The sequence below is a fragment of the Coregonus lavaretus genome (assembly GCF_964263955.1).
Source record: "Coregonus lavaretus genome assembly, contig: HAP1_SCAFFOLD_3440, whole genome shotgun sequence".
In the NCBI taxonomy this organism is placed as follows: domain Eukaryota; kingdom Metazoa; phylum Chordata; class Actinopteri; order Salmoniformes; family Salmonidae; genus Coregonus; species Coregonus lavaretus.
In genome coordinates this window covers 7,896-24,082 of record NW_028158012.1, presented here as the reverse complement: position 1 = coordinate 24,082, position 16,187 = coordinate 7,896, and the positions used below count along the sequence as shown (strand labels likewise).

The 16,187-nt window shown below is 47.4% G+C and overlaps 1 protein-coding gene across 1 annotated transcript in view; it reads left to right on the top strand.

Moving 5' to 3' along the window:
- The window catches only part of LOC311124540 (Golgi apparatus protein 1-like), a gene marked incomplete at both ends in the record, with an annotated part of 43,777 nt that extends 35,292 nt beyond the window's left edge, over positions 1–8,485 (top strand). Inside the window, one exon of the mRNA XM_084198661.1 lies at positions 8,268–8,485. Coding sequence (XP_084054787.1) covers positions 8,268–8,485 — 218 coding nt within the window. The remainder of the gene's footprint in view (positions 1–8,267) is intronic.
- Between the last annotated feature and the right edge of the window lie 7,702 nt (positions 8,486–16,187).

The following is a 16,187-nucleotide window of genomic DNA, read 5'->3' as shown; positions in this document are numbered from 1 at the left end:
GGGTGGGTTATCTGCTGCTATGGAGTCTAGGGGTGGGTTATCTGCTGCTATGGAGTCTAGGGGTGGGTTATCTGCTGCTATGGAGTCTAGGGGTGGGTTATCTGCTGCTATGGAGTCTAGGGGTGGGTTATCTGCTGCTATGGAGTCTAGGGGTGGGTTATCTGCTGCTATGGAGTCTAGGGGTGGGTTATCTGTTGCTATGGAGTCTAGGGGTGGGTTATCTGCTGCTTTGGAGTCTAGGGGTGGGTTATCTGCTGCTATGGAGTCTAGGGGTGGGTTATCTGCTGCTATGGAGTCTAGGGGTGGGTTATCTGCTGCTATGGAGTCTAGGGGTGGGTTATCTGCTGCTATTGAGTCTAGGGGTGGGTTATCTTCTGCTATGCCTGGAGTCTAGGGGTGGGTTATCTGCTGCTATGGAGTCTAGGGGTGGGTTATCTGCTGCTATGGAGACTAGGGGTGGGTTATCTGCTGCTATTGAGTCTAGGGGTGGGTTATCTTCTGCTATGCCTGGAGTCTAGGGGTGGGTTATCTGCTGCTATGGAGTCTAGGGGTGGGTTATCTGCTGCTATGGAGTCTAGGGGTGGGTTATCTGTTGCTATGGAGTCTAGGGGGGGTGGGTTATCTGCTACTATGGAGTCTAGGGGTGGGTTATCTGCTGCTATGGAGTCTAGGGGGGGTGGGTTATCTGCTACTATGGAGTCTAGGGGTGGGTTATCTGTTGCTATGGAGTCTAGGGGTGGGTTATCTGCTGCTAGGGGTGGGTTATCTGCTGCTATGGAGTCTAGGGGTGGGTTATCTGTTGCTATGGAGTCTAGGGGTGGGTTATCTGTTGCTATGGAGTCTAGGGGTGGGTTATCTGTTGCTATGGAGTCTAGGGGTGGGTTATCTGCTGCTATGGAGTCTAGGGGTGGGTTATCTGCTGCTATGGAGTCTAGGGTGGGTGGGTTATCTGCTACTATGGAGTCTAGGGGTGGGTTATCTGCTGCTATGGAGTCTAGGGGGGGTGGGTTATCTGCTACTATGGAGTCTAGGGGTGGGTTATCTGTTGCTATGGAGTCTAGGGGTGGGTTATCTGCTGCTAGGGGTGGGTTATCTGCTGCTATGGAGTCTAGGGGTGGGTTATCTGTTGCTATGGAGTCTAGGGGTGGGTTATCTGTTGCTATGGAGTCTAGGGGTGGGTTATCTGCTGCTATGGAGTCTAGGGGTGGGTTATCTGTTGCTATGGAGTCTAGGGGTGGGTTATCTGCTGCTATGGAGTCTAGGGGTGGGTTATCTGCTGCTATGGAGTCTAGGGGTGGGTTATCTGCTGCTATGGAGTCTAGGGGTGGGTTATCTGCTGCTATGGAGTCTAGGGGTGGGTTATCTGCTGCTATGGAGTCTAGGGGTGGGTTATCTGCTGCTATGGAGTCTAGGGGTGGGTTATCTGCTGCTATGGAGTCTAGGGGTGGGTTATCTGCTGCTATGGAGTCTAGGGGTGGGTTATCTGTTGCTATGGAGTCTAGGGGTGGGTTATCTGCTGCTATGGAGTCTATGGGTGGGTTATCTGCTGCTATGGAGTCTAGGGGTGGGTTATCTGCTGCTATGGAGTCTAGGGGTGGGTTATCTGCTACTATGGAGTCTAGGGGTGGGTTATCTGCTGCTATGGAGTCTAGGGGTGGGTTATCTGCTGCTATGGAGTCTAGGGGTGTGTTATCTGCTACTATGGAGTCTAGGGGTGGGTTATCTACTGCTATGGAGTCTAGGGGTGGGTTATCTGCTGCTATGGAGTCTAGGGGTGGGTTATCTGCTGCTATGGAGTCTAGGGGTGGGTTATCTGCTGCTATGGAGTCTAGGGGTGGGTTATCTGCTGCTATGGAGTCTAGGGGTGGGTTATCTGCTGCTATGGAGTCTAGGGGTGGGTTATCTGTTGCTATGGAGTCTAGGGGTGGGTTATCTGCTGCTATGGAGTCTAGGGGTGGGTTATCTGCTGCTATGGAGTCTAGGGGTGGGTTATCTGTTGCTATGGAGTCTAGGGGTGGGTTATCTGTTGCTATGGAGTCTAGGGGTGGGTTATCTGTTGCTATGGAGTCTAGGGGTGGGTTATCTGCTGCTATGGAGTCTAGGGGTGGGTTATCTGCTGCTATGGAGTCTAGGGGTGGGTTATCTGCTGCTATGGAGTCTAGGGGTGGGTTATCTGCTGCTATGGAGTCTAGGGGTGGGTTATCTGCTGCTATGGAGTCTAGGGGTGGGTTATCTGCTGCTATGGAGTCTAGGGGTGGGTTATCTGCTGCTATGGAGTCTAGGGGTGGGTTATCTGCTGCTATGGAGTCTAGGGGTGGGTTATCTGCTGCTATGGAGTCTAGGGGTGGGTTATCTGCTGCTATGGAGTCTAGGGGTGGGTTATCTGCTGCTATGGAGTCTAGGGGTGGGTTATCTGCTGCTATGGAGTCTAGGGGTGGGTTATCTGCTGCTATGGAGTCTAGGGGTGGGTTATCTGCTACTATGGAGTCTAGGGGTGGGTTAGCTGCTGCTATGGAGTCTAGGGGTGGGTTATCTGCTGCTATGGAGTCTAGGGGTGGGTTATCTGTTGCTATGGAGTCTAGGGGTGGGTTATCTGTTGCTATGGAGTCTAGGGGTTGGTTATCTGCTGCTATGGAATCTAGGGGTGGGTTATCTGCTGCTATGGAGTCTAGGGGTGGGTTATCTGTTGCTATGGAGTCTAGGGGTGGGTTATCTGCTACTATGGAGTCTAGGGGTGGGTTATCTGCTGCTATGGAGTCTAGGGGTGGGTTATCTGCTGCTATGGAGTCTAGGGGTGGGTTATCTGCTGCTATGGAGTCTAGGGGTGGGTTATCTGCTGCTATGGAGTCTAGGGGTGGGTTATCTGCTGCTATGGAGTCTAGGGGTGGGTTATCTGCTGCTATGGAGTCTATGGGTGGGTTATCTGCTGCTATGGAGTCTAGGGGTGGGTTATCTGCTGCTATGGAGTCTAGGGGTGGGTTATCTGCTACTATGGAGTCTAGGGGTGGGTTATCTGCTGCTATGGAGTCTAGGGGTGGGTTATCTGCTGCTATGGAGTCTAGGGGTGGGTTATCTGCTGCTATGGAGTCTAGGGGTGGGTTATCTGCTACTATGGAGTCTAGGGGTGGGTTATCTGTTGCTATGGAGTCTAGGGGTGGGTTATCTGCTACTATGGAGTCTAGGGGTGGGTTATCTGTTGCTATGGAGTCTAGGGGTGGGTTATCTGCTGCTATGGAGTCTAGGGGTGGGTTATCTGCTACTATGGAGTCTAGGGGTGGGTTATCTGCTACTATGGAGTCTAGGGGTGGGTTATCTGCTACTATGGAGTCTAGGGGTGGGTGGAGGAGTGTGTATGTGTGTGAGCGGTCAGAAATGAACCATTTTGTATTTTCATTTTATTTTTATTTTTTACTTGAAGGTGTGACTTGAACGTGTGAATTAAAAAAGATTATATTTTTATTGTTTATGTATAACAATACGAAGCGTGAACGTCTGATTTAATTCAGTTCCTAACAGTTGCGTTAATGGCCACTGTACTAAAACGACCCCTGCACTGTTTACCATCTGTGGGTTATAACACCTGTATAGAAACACATTAACCACATTATAACATAGAGTTCATTGGGTCTACATTTAATTGTGACAAATATATCCTAGATATGTTAAGACACCAAGAATGAGAATGATTCAAATATGTTTTAACTCACAAATCTGATTTGAATGTTGCTGTATGTTCCCGCTTTATAGCTTATGCAATAACCTAACATGAAAGCATTGACGGGTCAATGACTTGTTTACCTTTTAACCTAATTAATGTAGACCCAATGAACATGATGTTGTAATGTGTTTTATATACAGGTATTATAACTAGTAATTATAACTATAATTAGTACAGTGGCTATTATATTGTGGAGTGAAATCCATTAACGCAACTGTTAGGAACTGAATTAATCAGACGTTCACGCTTCGTATTGTTATAAACAATGTTCCCTCAAAATATTTTCGGCACTGAGCAAATATCCGAGCGCAAACGTGAACGTTGTGAAAATTCTGTGCAACTTCCAGTTCCGCGTTTTACTGTGAACACGGAGTCTGTTTACTGTGAACACGGAGGCTGTTTACTGTGAACACGGAGGCTGTTTACTGTGAACACGGAGGCTGTTTACTGTGAACACGGAGGCTGTTTACTGTGAACACGGAGGCTGTTTACTGTGAACACGGAGGCTGTTTACTGTGAACACGGAGGCTGTTTACTGTGAACACGGAGGCTGTTTACTGTGAACACGGAGGCTGTTTACTGTGAACACGGAGGCTGTTTACTGTGAACACGGAGGCTGTTTACTGTGAACACGGAGGCTGTTTACTGTGAACACTGAGGCTGTTTACTGTGAACACGGAGGCTGTTTACTGTGAACACTGAGGCTGTTTACTGTGAACACGGAGGCTGTTTACTGTGAACACTGAGGCTGTACCCGCTTTAAGTTACAGTTTTAACAGTGGCCAGGTAGGCTACTGTGGCTATTTGATCATAATGTAGGCCTACCAGAGTGGCCTACCATCAAAAACTATGGAGAAAATGCATCCCATAATATTTTAACATGGAAATATCTGCTGTATCATTCAGCCTACAGAAGCAGCCAATATGTGGTGTTCAATGTAGGCCTACATTCCATGAGACTTTTGATAAAAACATGCAGGGCTTGACATTAATCAGTTTATCCACTTGTCCTTCAGACAAGGAGGTGACTGAAAATGTTGTTGTGTTGTTTGATGCAAGAAACCACTTTACAAAATAAAATGCATTATTATTCCCATACCATTATTACAGAGAATCAGACAAATGATGCTACCCTCTGCCTATTGGCTACTTAGCTTATTCAAGCCTGTCTCAAAATACAACACTGCCCCTTTAAGACAAGAAAAAAAGCTATTTTACCCGACTCGCTTTTCAAAGATGTCCTAGAAAAACGTGGGCATTGTGCTCTTGTAGGAAGCAATCACTCCCCCATTGCTGATTACAAATTATCTATAATTGGGATAATAACTCACTAACTAGCAAAGGATATGAACTAAATGTGCACATGTTGCTACATGCAGCTCTCGCTTTGATCTCAAAACAAGCTCATCTACTCACGACCGCTCATGCTGTAAACACAATCCAGTTCAAAGTAAATAGTATAGGGCCATATATGGGCAATAGTCTATTTGCATATAGGCCTACTGCAGCTCTGATTGGTTATGGGGCACCGGTCTGTGTAGAGTACTGCCTGAGTCGTGCCTGTCAATACAATAGAATCCTACTCCGATGCGTTCAGCCTACAACAAAATCTCTTGCATAGTTAGTTTTACATACTAAGTCTTGCATGGTTCATTTTGTTTCGGTTTGTTGCGTGGAAAGTGGCTAATATTGAGTTGATTCGATCACAATTTCCACACTGAAGGGAAATGTTGATAGTGTTAACTAACGGGGGAAACTGAAGGGAAACGTTGATAGTGTTAACTAGAGGGGGAAACTGAAGGGAAACGTTGATAGTGTTAACTAACGGGGGAAACTGAAGGGAAACGTTGATAGTGTTAACTAGAGGGGGAAACTGAAGGGAAACGTTGATAGTGTTAACTAACGGGGGAAACTGAAGGGAAACGTTGATAGTGTTAACTAGAGGGGGAAACTGAAGGGAAACGTTGATAGTGTTAACTAGAGGGGGAAACTGAAGGGAAACGTTGATAGTGTTAACTAGAGGGGGAAACTGAAGGGAAACGTTGATAGTGTTAACTAACGGGGGAAACTGAAGGGAAACGTTGATAGTGTTAACTAACGGGGGAAACTGAAGGGAAACGTTGATAGTGTTAACTAGAGGGGGAAACTGAAGGGAAACGTTGATAGTGTTAACTAGAGGGGGAAACTGAAGGGAAACGTTGATAGTGTTAACTAACGGGGGAAACTGAAGGGAAACGTTGATAGTGTTAACTAGAGGGGGAAACTGAAGGGAAACGTTGATAGTGTTAACTAGAGGGGGAAACTGAAGGGAAACGTTGATAGTGTTAACTAACGGGGGAAACTGAAGGGAAATGTTGATAGTGTTAACTAGAGGGGGAAACTGAAGGGAAACGTTGATAGTGTTAACTAACGGGGGAAACTGAAGGGAAACGTTGATAGTGTTAACTAGAGGGGGAAACTGAAGGGAAACGTTGATAGTGTTAACTAACGGGGGAAACTGAAGGGAAACGTTGATAGTGTTAACTAGAGGGGGAAACTGAAGGGAAACGTTGATAGTGTTAACTAGAGGGGGAAACTGAAGGGAAACGTTGATAGTGTTAACTAACGGGGGAAACACTAGAGAGTTGAGTGAAGTTCAGTCTCGTGCTTCTCTGCGCGGGCTGATATTTCTTCTGCTCGGCAGTCCCAGAGAACATTAGTTATAAATAAACATGGTTGAATGGTTCAAAAAAGTAATAATTACAGATTCACACATTTAAGTAAAAAAAGAAAAGAAAATCACATGTTCACCGATTCATTTATGACATTTATCACTCCTCCTATACGGTGCATTCGGGAAGTATTCAGACCCCTTGACTTTTCCCACATTTTTTAAAAACGTTACAGCCTTATTCTAAAAAAACTGTAAATTGTTTTTTTCCATCATCAATCTACACACAATAGCCCATAATGACAAAGCAAAAACAGGTTTTTAGACATTGTAGAAAATGTTTTAAAAATAAAATACTGATATCACATTTACATAAGTATTCAGACCCTTTACTCAGTACTTTGTTGAAGCACCTTTGGCAGCGATTGCAGCCTTGAGTCTTCTTGGGTATGACACTACAAGCTTGGCACACCTGTATTTGGGGAGTTTCTTCCATTCTTCTCTGCAGATCCTCTCAAGCTCTGTCAGGTTGGATGGGGAACGTCGCTGCACAGCTATTTTCAGGTCTCTCCAGAGATGTTAGATCGGGTTCAAGTCTGGGCTCTGGCTGGGCCACTCAAGGACATTCAGAGACTTGTCCCGAAGCCACTCGTGCATTGTCTTGGCTGTGTGCTTAGGGTCGTTGTCCTGTTGCAAGGTGAACCTTCGCCCCAGTCTGAGGTCCTGAGCGCTCTGGAGCAAGTTTTCATTAAGGATCTCTCTGTACTTTGCTCCGTTCACTTTTCCCTCGATCCTGACTAGTTTCCCAGTCCCTGCCGCTGAAAAACATCCCCAAAGCATGATGCTACCACCACCATGCTTCACCGTAGGGATGGTGTCAGGTTTCCTCCAGACGTGACGCTTGGCATTCAGGCCAAAGAGTTCAATCTTGGTTTCATCAGACCAGAGAATCTTGTTTCTCATGGTCTGAGAGTCTTTAGGTGCCTTTTGGCAAACTCCAAGCGGGCTGTCATGTGCCTTTTACTGAGGAATGGCTTCCGTCTGGCCACTCTACCATAAAGGCCTGATTGGTGGAGTGCTGCAGAGATGGTTGTCCTTCTGGAAGGTTCTCCCATCTCCACAGAGGAACTCTGGAGCTCTATCAGAGTGACCATCGGGTTCTTGGTCACCTCCCTGACCAAGGCCCTTCTCCCCCGATTGCTCAGTTTGCTCAGTTTGCTCAGCTCTAGGAAGAGTCTTGGTGGTTCCAAACTTCATCCGTTTAAGAATGATGGAGGCCACTGTGTTCTTGGGGACCTTCAATGCTGCAGAAATGTTTTGGTACCCTTCCCCAGATCTGTGCCTCGACACAATCCTATCTCGGAGCTCTACGAACAATTCCTTCGACCCCATGGCTTGATTTTTGCTCTGACATGCACTGTCAACTGTGGGACCTAATATAGACAGGTGTGTGCCTTTCCAAATCATGTCCAATCAATTGAATTTTCCATAGGTGGACTCCCAAGTTGTAGAAACATCTCAAGGATGATCAATGGAAACAGGATGCACCTGAGCTCAATTTCGAGTCTCATAGCAAAGGGTCTGAATATTTATGTAAATAAGGTATTTCTGTTTTTCTATTTTCTAAAAACCTGTTTTTGCTTTGTCATTATTGGGTATTGTGTGAGCATTGATGAGATAAAAAAAAAAAAAATTAGAATAAGGCTGTAACGTGAATACTGTGTGCCTCTCTAACCTTATCCCCCCCTCTCTCTCCCAAGGTCGGACAGTGTCTGGGGACTGTCAGGGGGAGATGTTGGCTAACCTTATCCCCCCCTCTCTCTCCCAAGGTCGGACAGTGTCTGGGGGACTGCCAGGGGGAGATGTTGGCTAACCTTATCCCCCCCTCTCTCTCCCAAGGTCGGGCAGTGTCTGGGGACTGCCAGGGGGAGATGTTGGAGTACCGTAGAATGCTGATGGAGGATTTCTCTCTGAGTCCAGAAATAGTCCTCCACTGTAGAGGGGAGATCGAGACCCACTGCTCCGGACTCCACAGGAAAGGACGCACCCTCCACTGTCTGATGAAGTGGGGACGGGGGGACAAGGGAAACACAGTGGATGGACTCTGCCAGAGCGCGGTGAGTAAAAGGGCCCACATCAGCACTCGTGTCTCGTGTGGAATTCTAATAAAGGTGTCGGGGTGGGATTTGACCTAAATTAGATCTTTAACCTAATGGTGTTGCTCTAAACATGCCCTAATTCCCATAGGAACACAGGCATTTTAAAAGTACAGGGCTTGTGCAACGTAATTTTTCATTTTACAGGAATAATTGTTCACATACAGGAGTGATATACAGCGCCTTCAGAAAGTATTCACACCCCTTGACTTTTTCCACATTTTGTTGTGTTACAGCCTGAATTTAAAATGGATTAAATTGAGATTTTCTCTCACTGTTCTACACACAATACCCCATAATGTCAAAGTGGAATGGTGTTTTATTTTTATTTTTAAAAATGAAGGGCTGAAATGTCTCAAGTCAATAAGTATTCAACCCCTTTGTTATGGCAAGCCTAAATAAGTTCAGGAGTAAAAATCACATAATAAGTTGCATGGAGTCACACTGTGTGCAATAATAGTGTTTAACATGAGTTTTGAATGACTACCTCATCTCTGTACCCCACACATACAATTATCTGTAAGATCCTTCAGTCGAGCAGTGAATTTCAAAAATAGATTCAACCACAAAGACCAGGGAGGTTTTCCAATGCCCCGCAAAGAAGGGCACCTATTGGTAGATGGGTAAAAATAAAAAAGCAGACATTGAATATCCCTTTGAGCATGGTGAAGTTATTAATTACACTTTGGATGGTGTATCAATACACCCAGTCACTACAAAGATACAGGCATCCTTCCTAACTCAGTTGCGGGAGAGGAAGGAAACCACTCAGGGATTTCACCATGAGGCCAATGGTGACTTTAAAACAGTTACAGATTTGTATTTGCTCTTCCCACTGACTAGAATGTGGAGATGTGGCTGATGTGGGCTGTATTTGCTCTTCCCACTGACTAGAATGTGGAGATGTGGCTGATGTGGGCTGTATTTGCTCTTCCCACTGACTAGAATGTGGAGATGTGGCTGATGTGGGCTGTATTTGCTCTTCCCACTGACTAGAATGTGGAGATGGGGCTGATGTGGGCTGTATTTGCTCTTCCCACTGACTAGAATGTGGAGATGTGGCTGATGTGGCCTGTATTTGCTCTTCCCACTGACTAGAATGTGGAGATGTGGCTGATCTGGGCTGTATTTGCTCTTCCCACTGACTAGAATGTGGCTGATGTGGCTGATGTGGGCTGTATTTGCTCTTCCCACTGACTAGAATGTGGAGATGTGGCTGATGTGGGCTGTATTTGCTCTTCCCACTGACTAGAATGTGGAGATGTGGCTGATGTGGGCTGTATTTGCTCTTCCCACTGACTAGAATGTGGAGATGTGGCTGATGTGGGCTGTATTTGCTCTTCCCACTGACTAGAATGTGGAGATGGGGCTGATGTGGGCTGTATTTGCTCTTCCCACTGACTAGAATGTGGAGATGTGGCTGATGTGGGCTGTATTTGCTCTTCCCACTGACTAGAATGTGGAGATGTGGCTGATGTGGGCTGTATTTGCTCTTCCCACTGACTAGAATGTGGAGATGTGGCTGATGTGGGCTGTATTTGCTCTTCCCACTGACTAGAATGTGGAGATGTGGCTGATGTGGGCTGTATCTGCTCTTCCCACTGACTAGAATGTGGAGATGTGGCTGATGTGGGCTGTATCTGCTCTTCCCACTGACTAGAATGTGGAGATGTGGCTGATGTGGGCTGTATTTGCTCTTCCCACTGACTAGAATGTGGAGATGTGGCTGATGTGGGCTGTATTTGCTCTTCCCACTGACTAGAATGTGGAGATGTGGCTGATGTGGGCTGTATTTGCTCTTCCCACTGACTAGAATGTGGCTGATGTGGCTGATGTGGGCTGTATTTGCTCTTCCCACTGACTAGAATGTGGAGATGTGGCTGATGTGGCCTGTATTTGCTCTTCCCACTGACTAGAATGTGGAGATGTGGCTGATGTGGCCTGTATTTGCTCTTCCCACTGACTAGAATGTGGAGATGTGGCTGATCTGGGCTGTATTTGCTCTTCCCACTGACTAGAATGTGGCTGATGTGGGCTGTATTTGCTCTTCCCACTGACTAGAATGTGGAGATGTGGCTGATGTGGGCTGTATTTGCTCTTCCCACTGACTAGAATGTGGAGATGTGGCTGATGTGGCTGATCTGGGCTGTATTTGCTCTTCCCACTGACTAGAATGTGGAGATGTGGCTGATCAGGGCTGTATTTGCTCTTCCCACTGACTAGAATGTGGAGATGTGGCTGATGTGGGCTGTATTTGCTCTTCCCACTGACTAGAATGTGGAGATGTGGCTGATGTGGGCTGTATTTGCTCTTCCCACTGACTAGAATGTGGAGATGTGGCTGATGTGGGCTGTATTTGCTCTTCCCACTGACTAGAATGTGGAGATGTGGCTGATGTGGGCTGTATTTGCTCTTCCCACTGACTAGAATGTGGAGATGGGGCTGATGTGGGCTGTATTTGCTCTTCCCACTGACTAGAATGTGGAGATGTGGCTGATGTGGGCTGTATTTGCTCTTCCCACTGACTAGAATGTGGAGATGTGGCTGATGTGGGCTGTATTTGCTCTTCCCACTGACTAGAATGTGGAGATGTGGCTGATCTGGGCTGTATTTGCTCTTCCCACTGACTAGAATGTGGCTGATGTGGCTGATGTGGGCTGTATTTGCTCTTCCCACTGACTAGAATGTGGAGATGTGGCTGATGTGGGCTGTATTTGCTCTTCCCACTGACTAGAATGTGGCTGATGTGGCTGATGTGGGCTGTATTTGCTCTTCCCACTGACTAGAATGTGGAGATGTGGCTGATGTGGGCTGTATCTGCTCTTCCCACTGACTAGAATGTGGAGATGTGGCTGATGTGGGCTGTATTTGCTCTTCCCACTGACTAGAATGTGGAGATGTGGCTGATGTGGGCTGTATTTGCTCTTCCCACTGACTAGAATGTGGAGATGTGGCTGATGTGGGCTGTATCTGCTCTTCCCACTGACTAGAATGTGGAGATGTGGCTGATGTGGGCTGTATTTGCTCTTCCCACTGACTAGAATGTGGAGATGTGGCTGATGTGGGCTGTATTTGCTCTTCCCACTGACTAGAATGTGGAGATGTGGCTGATGTGGGCTGTATTTGCTCTTCCCACTGACTAGAATGTGGAGATGTGGCTGATGTGGGCTGTATTTGCTCTTCCCACTGACTAGAATGTGGAGATGGGGCTGATGTGGGCTGTATTTGCTCTTCCCACTGACTAGAATGTGGAGATGTGGCTGATGTGGGCTGTATTTGCTCTTCCCACTGACTAGAATGTGGAGATGTGGCTGATGTGGGCTGTATTTGCTCTTCCCACTGACTAGAATGTGGAGATGTGGCTGATGTGGGCTGTATTTGCTCTTCCCACTGACTAGAATGTGGAGATGTGGCTGATGTGGGCTGTATTTGCTCTTCCCACTGACTAGAATGTGGAGATGTGGCTGATGTGGGCTGTATTTGCTCTTCCCACTGACTAGAATGTGGAGATGTGGCTGATGTGGGCTGTATCTGCTCTTCCCACTGACTAGAATGTGGAGATGTGGCTGATGTGGGCTGTATCTGCTCTTCCCACTGACTAGAATGTGGAGATGTGGCTGATGTGGGCTGTATTTGCTCTTCCCACTGACTAGAATGTGGAGATGTGGCTGATGTGGGCTGTATTTGCTCTTCCCACTGACTAGAATGTGGAGATGTGGCTGATGTGGGCTGTATTTGCTCTTCCCACTGACTAGAATGTGGCTGATGTGGCTGATGTGGGCTGTATTTGCTCTTCCCACTGACTAGAATGTGGAGATGTGGCTGATGTGGCCTGTATTTGCTCTTCCCACTGACTAGAATGTGGAGATGTGGCTGATGTGGCCTGTATTTGCTCTTCCCACTGACTAGAATGTGGAGATGTGGCTGATCTGGGCTGTATTTGCTCTTCCCACTGACTAGAATGTGGCTGATGTGGGCTGTATTTGCTCTTCCCACTGACTAGAATGTGGAGATGTGGCTGATGTGGGCTGTATTTGCTCTTCCCACTGACTAGAATGTGGAGATGTGGCTGATGTGGCTGATCTGGGCTGTATTTGCTCTTCCCACTGACTAGAATGTGGAGATGTGGCTGATCAGGGCTGTATTTGCTCTTCCCACTGACTAGAATGTGGAGATGTGGCTGATGTGGGCTGTATTTGCTCTTCCCACTGACTAGAATGTGGAGATGTGGCTGATGTGGGCTGTATTTGCTCTTCCCACTGACTAGAATGTGGAGATGTGGCTGATGTGGGCTGTATTTGCTCTTCCCACTGACTAGAATGTGGAGATGTGGCTGATGTGGGCTGTATTTGCTCTTCCCACTGACTAGAATGTGGAGATGGGGCTGATGTGGGCTGTATTTGCTCTTCCCACTGACTAGAATGTGGAGATGTGGCTGATGTGGGCTGTATTTGCTCTTCCCACTGACTAGAATGTGGAGATGTGGCTGATGTGGGCTGTATTTGCTCTTCCCACTGACTAGAATGTGGAGATGTGGCTGATCTGGGCTGTATTTGCTCTTCCCACTGACTAGAATGTGGCTGATGTGGCTGATGTGGGCTGTATTTGCTCTTCCCACTGACTAGAATGTGGAGATGTGGCTGATGTGGGCTGTATTTGCTCTTCCCACTGACTAGAATGTGGCTGATGTGGCTGATGTGGGCTGTATTTGCTCTTCCCACTGACTAGAATGTGGAGATGTGGCTGATGTGGGCTGTATCTGCTCTTCCCACTGACTAGAATGTGGAGATGTGGCTGATGTGGGCTGTATTTGCTCTTCCCACTGACTAGAATGTGGAGATGTGGCTGATGTGGGCTGTATTTGCTCTTCCCACTGACTAGAATGTGGAGATGTGGCTGATGTGGGCTGTATCTGCTCTTCCCACTGACTAGAATGTGGAGATGTGGCTGATGTGGGCTGTATTTGCTCTTCCCACTGACTAGAATGTGGAGATGTGGCTGATGTGGGCTGTATTTGCTCTTCCCACTGACTAGAATGTGGAGATGTGGCTGATGTGGGCTGTATTTGCTCTTCCCACTGACTAGAATGTGGAGATGTGGCTGATGTGGGCTGTATTTGCTCTTCCCACTGACTAGAATGTGGAGATGGGGCTGATGTGGGCTGTATTTGCTCTTCCCACTGACTAGAATGTGGAGATGTGGCTGATGTGGGCTGTATTTGCTCTTCCCACTGACTAGAATGTGGAGATGTGGCTGATGTGGGCTGTATTTGCTCTTCCCACTGACTAGAATGTGGAGATGTGGCTGATGTGGGCTGTATTTGCTCTTCCCACTGACTAGAATGTGGCTGATGTGGCTGATGTGGGCTGTATTTGCTCTTCCCACTGACTAGAATGTGGAGATGTGGCTGATGTGGCCTGTATTTGCTCTTCCCACTGACTAGAATGTGGAGATGTGGCTGATGTGGCCTGTATTTGCTCTTCCCACTGACTAGAATGTGGAGATGTGGCTGATCTGGGCTGTATTTGCTCTTCCCACTGACTAGAATGTGGCTGATGTGGGCTGTATTTGCTCTTCCCACTGACTAGAATGTGGAGATGTGGCTGATGTGGGCTGTATTTGCTCTTCCCACTGACTAGAATGTGGAGATGTGGCTGATGTGGCTGATCTGGGCTGTATTTGCTCTTCCCACTGACTAGAATGTGGAGATGTGGCTGATCAGGGCTGTATTTGCTCTTCCCACTGACTAGAATGTGGAGATGTGGCTGATGTGGGCTGTATTTGCTCTTCCCACTGACTAGAATGTGGAGATGTGGCTGATGTGGGCTGTATTTGCTCTTCCCACTGACTAGAATGCGGAGATGTGGCTGATGTGGGCTGTATTTGCTCTTCCCACTGACTAGAATGTGGAGATGTGGCTGATGTGGGCTGTATTTGCTCTTCCCACTGACTAGAATGTGGAGATGTGGCTGATGTGGGCTGTATTTGCTCTTCCCACTGACTAGAATGTGGAGATGTGGCTGATGTGGGCTGTATTTGCTCTTCCCACTGACTAGAATGTGGAGATGTGGCTGATCTGGGCTGTATTTGCTCTTCCCACTGACTAGAATGTGGCTGATGTGGCTGATGTGGGCTGTATTTGCTCTTCCCACTGACTAGAATGTGGAGATGTGGCTGATGTGGGCTGTATTTGCTCTTCCCACTGACTAGAATGTGGCTGATGTGGCTGATGTGGGCTGTATTTGCTCTTCCCACTGACTAGAATGTGGAGATGTGGCTGATGTGGGCTGTATCTGCTCTTCCCACTGACTAGAATGTGGAGATGTGGCTGATGTGGGCTGTATTTGCTCTTCCCACTGACTAGAATGTGGAGATGTGGCTGATGTGGGCTGTATTTGCTCTTCCCACTGACTAGAATGTGGAGATGTGGCTGATGTGGGCTGTATCTGCTCTTCCCACTGACTAGAATGTGGAGATGTGGCTGATGTGGGCTGTATTTGCTCTTCCCACTGACTAGAATGTGGAGATGTGGCTGATGTGGCTGATCTGGGCTGTATTTGCTCTTCCCACTGACTAGAATGTGGAGATGTGGCTGATCAGGGCTGTATTTGCTCTTCCCACTGACTAGAATGTGGAGATGTGGCTGATGTGGGCTGTATTTGCTCTTCCCACTGACTAGAATGTGGAGATGTGGCTGATGTGGGCTGTATTTGCTCTTCCCACTGACTAGAATGTGGAGATGTGGCTGATGTGGGCTGTATTTGCTCTTCCCACTGACTAGAATGTGGAGATGTGGCTGATGTGGGCTGTATTTGCTCTTCCCACTGACTAGAATGTGGAGATGGGGCTGATGTGGGCTGTATTTGCTCTTCCCACTGACTAGAATGTGGAGATGTGGCTGATGTGGGCTGTATTTGCTCTTCCCACTGACTAGAATGTGGAGATGTGGCTGATGTGGGCTGTATTTGCTCTTCCCACTGACTAGAATGTGGAGATGGGGCTGATGTGGGCTGTATTTGCTCTTCCCACTGACTAGAATGTGGAGATGTGGCTGATGTGGGCTGTATCTGCTCTTCCCACTGACTAGAATGTGGAGATGTGGCTGATGTGGGCTGTATTTGCTCTTCCCACTGACTAGAATGTGGAGATGTGGCTGATGTGGGCTGTATTTGCTCTTCCCACTGACTAGAATGTGGAGATGTGGCTGATGTGGGCTGTATTTGCTCTTCCCACTGACTAGAATGTGGAGATGTGGCTGATGTGGGCTGTATTTGCTCTTCCCACTGACTAGAATGTGGAGATGGGGCTGATGTGGGCTGTATTTGCTCTTCCCACTGACTAGAATGTGGAGATGTGGCTGATGTGGGCTGTATTTGCTCTTCCCACTGACTAGAATGTGGAGATGTGGCTGATGTGGGCTGTATTTGCTCTTCCCACTGACTAGAATGTGGAGATGTGGCTGATGTGGGCTGTATTTGCTCTTCCCACTGACTAGAATGTGGAGATGTGGCTGATGTGGGCTGTATTTGCTCTTCCCACTGACTAGAATGTGGAGATGTGGCTGATGTGGGCTGTATTTGCTCTTCCCACTGACTAGAATGTGGAGATGTGGCTGATGTGGGCTGTATCTGCTCTTCCCACTGACTAGAATGTGGAGATGTGG